At 49.6% G+C, this 6,613-nt stretch overlaps 2 protein-coding genes across 2 annotated transcripts in view; one reads left to right on the top strand and one right to left on the bottom strand.

Moving 5' to 3' along the window:
• The window catches only part of Fam103a1 (family with sequence similarity 103, member A1), a 5,069-nt gene extending 2,340 nt beyond the window's left edge, over positions 1-2,729 (top strand). The window contains exons 2-3 of the mRNA XM_013011855.1: positions 929-1,129; positions 2,570-2,729. Of these exons, the coding sequence (XP_012867309.1) occupies positions 960-1,129; positions 2,570-2,729 (330 nt within the window). The 5' untranslated portion in view covers positions 929-959. The remainder of the gene's footprint in view (positions 1-928; positions 1,130-2,569) is intronic.
• Positions 2,730-3,405: 676 nt separating this feature from the next.
• LOC105982284 (chromosome unknown open reading frame, human C15orf40) overlaps positions 3,406-6,613 on the bottom strand; it is a gene marked incomplete at its 5' end in the record, with an annotated part of 4,135 nt that continues 927 nt past the window's right edge. The window contains 3 exons of the mRNA XM_013011854.1: positions 3,406-3,519; positions 5,837-5,964; positions 6,422-6,548. Of these exons, the coding sequence (XP_012867308.1) occupies positions 3,424-3,519; positions 5,837-5,964; positions 6,422-6,548 (351 nt within the window). The remainder of the gene's footprint in view (positions 3,520-5,836; positions 5,965-6,421; positions 6,549-6,613) is intronic.

The following is a 6,613-nucleotide window of genomic DNA, read 5'->3' as shown; positions in this document are numbered from 1 at the left end:
CCCCGCGGGGGGGGCTGTGGGGGGAGGGTCACCCCGCGGGGAGGGCTGTGGGGGGAGGGTCACCCCGCGGGGAGGGCTGTGGGGGGAGGGTCACCCCGCGGGGGGGGGTGTCTCCCCATCAGGAACCTTACTAGGAGCCTTGGCCTTAAACCTGCGGCCTTGGGGCCGCCTCGCCGGCTTGCCTGGGCTCCCATGACCCGCCCGCTGCTGGGCACGCAGCTCCGCTGCCCATCCGAAAAAGCACCATTGACACCCGCGTCTCCCCCCAGGCCCCGCCGCGCCACGCCACGCTACGCTGCTGTTCGCTGTATCTTAGGTTCCTGATTAGCACAATGTCTGGAGTAGAGCAGCTTAGGAAGTTTAGTGTGTGTCTAAGCATCTTCAGGGTTTTTTGCCGGTCCTGGGGCACAAACTCTACTCCTTGGGCCAAGCTCCACTTCAGCTTTTTTGGTAGTTAATTGGAGAATCTCAATGGCTTTATCGCCTGGGCCAGTTTCAAACCTAGATCCTTACAACACAGACACCAGAGCCCAACGCTGCTTCCGGCTTTTTCTAAGTGGGTAATTGGAGATGATCCTCAGATCTCAGCCTACTGAGTAGCTAGGATGACAGGCTTGAGCCACTGGCACCCCACTACAGTACTTTTTTTTTTTTTGCCGGTCATGGGGCCTGAACTCTGGGTTTGAGCGCTGTCCCTCAGCTCTTCAGCTCAAGGCTATTGCTTTCCAGCCTTTTCTGTTTATGTGGTGCTGAGGAATCGAACCCAGGGCCTCATGCTTGCAAGGCATGCACTCTACCGCTGAGCCACCTTCCCAGCCCCACTACAGTACTTTTTTAAAGGGATTCTTATGGACATCCTGTCAAAAATTGCTCATGCTTGTTTTTCATTGTCTGATAAGGTAGTGCTAACTCTAAATTTTTCTAACAGATACATCTTAAAAACCGTACAGAATTTCAGGATGACTGACACTTCTAAAGCTGTTCCAAATTTCGAAGAGATGTTTGCAAGTAGATTCACAAAGGACGACAAAGAGTACCAGGAGTACTTGAGACACCCTCCTGAATCTCCCCCAATTATTGAGGAATGGAATAGCAGAGCCGGTGGGAACCACAGAAACAGAGGCAATCGGTAAGTTTGACTTCAGAGTAAACACCGATCTATCTGGGAGAGGACCTAAGGCCTGTGAGGAGAGCAGTGCCTGGGACAGAGTACCATCAGTGTTTGCCTTGAGGTATGGTCTTCGTGGTTGAAGTACTGAGGATTGGACCCAGCGCCTGGTGCATGCTAGGCAAACACTCTGCCATTTGAGCCACACCACTAATCTCTGTCATGGGCAGGATAGTATACATCTGTAATCTTAGCACTCCGGGAGACTGAGGCTGGAGTCACAAGTTCATGACCCGCCTGTGCTGAATAGCTTAACTCTTTAACTTCAAAACAAGTAAATGGTCCATGAAAGAAAAAAATATTAAACCTTTTTTTGTAGACTAGTATTTTTCTTTGCAAATTTTTCCTGTGTTTATGTGCTGGTCCTGAGGCTTGAACTCAGGGCCTGAATGCTGTCCCCTTTTTGCTTGAGGCTAGCACTCTACCACTTGAGCCCAGCTCTACTTCTGGCTTTTTGGTTCTTAATTGGAGAAGAGTCTCACAGATTTTCTTGCCCAGGCTGGCTTCAAACCACGATCTTCAGATCTTTGCCTCTTGAGCAGCTAGGTTTATCAGCCTGAGTCACCAACACCCAGCTCTATAGTGTGTTTTTTTTGGGTTTTGATCTGAAATGAACTTGCTGTTTGACACTTGCTTTCACTTATTTGGTGCTCTACTATATCTGAGCTACACCTCCAACCCAAGTATAGTTTTATTGGTCAGTTGTGGGGCTTGAACTCTGGGTCTGGGCGCTGTCCATGACCTCTTTAGTTCAAGGAGAGTGCTCTACCACTTTGAGCCACAGCGCCACTTTTGGTTTTCTGGTGGTTAATTGGAGATAATAGTCTCACAGATTTTCCTGCCCCAACTGGTTTTGAACTATCCTCAGACCTCAGCCTCCTGACTAGCAAGGATTACAGGCATGAGCCACTGGTGCCTGGCCCAAGTAAATATATAATTTTAAAACTGCAGTCTGTGTACTTGATTCCATAAAGAAGGCATTGGGGAATGACATGAGTTGATTCTAATCAAAATTATTAAATACATAAATGGACATATTAAAACGAACCCCCCCCCTTGTATATCTAATTGATGCTAAAGAAAAAAGGTACTGTTTTGATTTTGCTATACTTTGGAAAGAAGTTTTAAAAGGTCGAACTTACATTTAATAATTCAAAATAAAAGAATAACTTACCATATTGATGTTGTATAATTTAGAAGCCGCCTGTTTGCTTCAGAACTGTTGTGTGGCTTGGATTCAGTAGTTCCCCTTTTCCAGTAAAGTGTATCTAATGCCACGTTTGAAATCTTAGGAAAACTTTGACTTAACTGGTGCTGTAACATTTTGTAGATTAGAAAATCCAGAAGTCAAATGCACTGGGCTAGGTTTCTCACGTGTACGCATGTGTGTTTTTCTTGCAGGTTGCAGGATAACAGACAGTTTAGAGGTAGGGACAGCAGACGGGGATGGCCAAGCGACAGTCGAGCTAATCAGTGGCACGGGCGATCCTGGGGCAGCAATTACCCTCGGCACGGACAGGAGCCGTACTACCCCCAGCAGCCTCCCTATGGCTACTACTGAGGACGTGCACACGCGATTCAGAGAAGCCATTTGCGTTGCCAGCATGAGTCTATGTGCTGCATGCTGGTTGTCATTTTCCATCCTATTTCAGGGCCTGGGCTGGTAATTTTTTGGAATTTAAAACTAAAAAAAAAAAATCTTCCTAGAATGAGGTTATGGTTGCTGGAATACGAATCCCATCCAAAACTCTGTGAGTTACATTGCTTGGCTTCTCGGATTCATTAATCCTACGGCTTCATAGTGCTCTGGGTTTGCTATGTTTTCCATGTTTGTTCTACAGAAGTTCTGCTTTCAACACAGAAATAAAAATTTGAAAATAACAGAAAATGCTTGCTTTTACTTTGTAGGGTAAAGGAATAACCACATTCCTAGTTGGGTTTTGTTTTGACCTTCTCCAGCAGTTTGCAGTGAATCTGTGAAGGCAGTCAGACGACCCTGACGAGCCTTCAGACCTGCCTTGTATCACGAAGCCAGAGGAACAGCACTCAGGCTGTTTGGAGTCTGGTGTTTCAGTGTTTTCAATGTATGGTGCTAAATCTCTGATTGATTGTATGTATGTGTGTGTGTGTACGTACTTGTGTGTACATACATGCCATTCCCCTCATGTTTGTACACTTACATATATTTTCCTGTTATGAGCCTCCTCATAAACAATTTAAAAAATCCTTTGAAGATGTACTTCTCAGTCTTGCTTTTATTTTTTTTCAGCTTCCTTTTTCAATTTCTCTAAGATCTCTTCTGGTGTTGTAGAGGCCAAAAGCTTCACCACCTTTTCGCGAGATTTACCACCCTGAGCCAAAAGGAAAAACATGAAATGTTCCAAGCTAGTGAGGACAGCAGTGTCACAGATGGTTTCCCTTTTTCTTCTGAGGTTCTGGGTTTGAGCTCAGAGCCCCGGGCTTCCAGGGCTGGGGCTCTGCTGCTGCTTGAGCCAGGTCTGCACCCTAAGTAAGCTTTCCTTTTTTTTTTGTTGGTCGGGGGGCTTGAACTCTGGGCCTGGGTGCTGACCCTCAGCTCTTCAACTCAAGGCGAGCGCTCTACCACTTGAGCTACAGCACCACTTCCGGTTTTCTGGTGGTTTATTGGAGAAAGGAGTCTCACGGTCTCTCCTGCCCGGGCTGGCTTTGAACCGCGATCCTCAGATCTCAGCCTCCTGAGTAGCTAGGATTACAGGCGTGAGCCACCAGCGCCCGGCAAAGTAAGCTTTCCTAAGAGCTGAGCTACACTGTCCTGCCACTTCTGCTTCTACGGGTATACCTCCATTTCCATAGTAATAAAACTTCAGCATTTAAAAGTTCAGAATGAAAACCATTTAAAAATACCAAAAGGGTTACAATTTAGTAGCTTTGCACAAAAGTAATTCTAAATATAAACAAATTGCTATTTTTTTATTTTATTTTTTTTTTGATAGGTAGAGCTCTACCACTTGAGCCACAGTGCCACTTCCATTTTTTTGTTTATGTGGTACTGAGGAATCAAACCCAGGGCTTCATGAATGCAAGGCAAGCACTCTACCACTGAGCCACCTTCCCAGCCCCAAATTGCTATTCTTTATATTGTTGCATATTTTTGGAAAATCCTAAATCCAAAATAACCACCTATCTGAATGCTATGATTTCACAACCAATGAAAAGATGTGTATTTACATGTGTTGAAAAAGATAAAAAAACTAAGCAGGGCCAGGCACTAGTGGCTCTAACCTAATCCTGGCTACTTGGGAGGCTGAGATCTGAGGTTTGTGGTTTGAAGTCAGTCCAGGCAGGAAAGGCCAGGATACTTCTATCTCCAATTAACCACCTAAAAACTGGAAGTGAAAAAAATTTTTTTGCTGGGCACTGGTGGCTTATGCTTATCATCCTAGCTACTCAGGAGGCTGAGATCTGAAGATAATGGTTCAAAACCAGCCCAGGGCTGGGAAGGTGGCTCAGTGGTAGAGCGCTTGCCTTGCATGCCTGAGGCCCTGGGTTAAATTCCTGAGCACCACATAAGCAAAAAGAAAAAAGCTGGAAATGGCACTGTGGCTCAAGTGGTAGAGTGCTAGCCTTGAGCTGAAGAGCTGAGGGATAGCGCCCAGGCCCAGACAACCGGACCCCCAAAACAAACAAACAAAAAACAGCCTAGGCAGGAAAGTCCATGAGACTTTTTTTTTTTGGGTCCAGTCGTGGGCCTGAACTCTGGGCCTGGGTGCTGTCCCTCAGCTCTTCAGTTCAAGGCTAGCGCTCTACCACTTGAGCCACAGCCCCACTTCCGGCTTTTTTCTTTTTGCTTATGTGGTACTGAGGAATCGAACTCAGGGCCTCATGCATGCAAGGCAAGCGCTCTACCACTGAGTCACCTTCCCAGCCCTCCATGAGACTCTTATCTCCAATTGAACACCAGAAAACTGGAAGTGGCACTGTGGTTCAAGTGGTAGAACGCTAGCCTTGAACTGAAGAGCTGAGGGACAGCGCTCAGGCCCAGAGTTCAAGTCTCACGACCAACCAGAAAAAAGAAAAACTAATTGGAACTGTGGCTCAAGTGGTAGAGTAAGCACTAGCTTTGAGCAAAAAAAAAAATTCAGGAACAGTGCCCAGGCTCTGACTTCAAGCCCCACAACCAACAAAACAAAGCAGCGGATCAGATGGAATTTTAGGAGTAGTTTGTCTATCGAGGACTTAAATGCCACCCAGATTGAGCTGCAAGATGTAGCCCTGGAAAACCGCTTTAGAAACAGCTGTGGCCGGCTCCCCTTCCTGCGGTCTACTTCTGTATACTTAGGCTGGTGTAGCCAGGAGTCAGCCCCCGGGGTGAACCAGAAATCCCTGCTGACCTTGCTCAGGGAGATGAGCAACAGGAACAATGTCGAGTTTTTTTATTTGTGTGGCCATGGAAGAAGTGAGCAAGGATCACCTGACAACAGGTTCAGGGAACAAATCTTGAAAGGAGTACATGGGGAACATGGTGGCAACCGGGGAATCTACCAGGGGTCTGTTGAGGACTGAGAAACGAAAATGAAGGAAGCTCAAGAATCCAGCGAGGTTTGAATGAATCTGTGAGCGAAAAGCAAACCGGCTTTCCAAATTATTGGAAACAAATCACTACTATAGCAATACCGACCGGAGGCTCACCTTCTCCAGAACCACATCGCTCTTCCTGAGGTCCAGCACCTTGGAGAGGAACCGGCAGAGCTCGGCGTTGGCCTCTCCCTCGGTGGGCGGGGCTGCGATGGCCACGCCCACCGCGTCGGTGGTCACATCTGGAATGAAACGCGGGGGGTCTCAGCGTCCAGGAACTTGTTCTTCACGCAGTTTGCATTGGCCCGGCCCAACGGGGTTCACTGAATCCCTGTCGGATGGAGCAATGGCCGCTCCAGCTGCCCGCGCGGCAGGGAGATCAACCGTACGGTCTCCCGGACCGACAGGCCGCGGCTGGGGCTCGACTCTGGGCAGCGGGAGTGCACTCGGCCTAACGGCCAGGGCTCCGCAGGGGGAGCGGCGCTTCGCACACGGGCGCTCCGGGCTTCCACCTCGGGGAAGGCGGCGCGGGCCGGGAGCAGGTGCCTGGCTTCGGCCATGTGTGCGGTGCTGTGCGGTGTTGGCTCGCAGTCCCTGCCGCGGCCCGGCCCGGCCGGCCCCGCCCCTCCGCCCTCCGGCCCCGCCCCTCCGCCCTCCGGCCCGCCCCTCCGCCCTCCGGCCCCCGGGCGCCCACAGTACCCGTGACGGCGTTGTATCTGGAGCCGGGTTTGGCCCGGACCGCTACGGTGACGGACCCCCCCGGGCCGGCCGCCACGGGGCCCGCAGGAGGGAGCGGCCGCTCGGGCTCCTCGCCCCGGCTCTTGCCCTGCAAGGACAACGCCGCGCACACGTTACGTCTCCCCACGCGCGGCGCCGCTCGCCCGGGTCCCC

This window comes from Dipodomys ordii, unplaced genomic scaffold, assembly GCF_000151885.1.
Source record: "Dipodomys ordii isolate 6190 unplaced genomic scaffold, Dord_2.0 Scaffold15, whole genome shotgun sequence".
Lineage (NCBI taxonomy): Eukaryota > Metazoa > Chordata > Mammalia > Rodentia > Heteromyidae > Dipodomys > Dipodomys ordii.
Note: the sequence above shows the minus strand (reverse complement) of the source record. Positions and strands in the feature narration are given on the sequence as shown.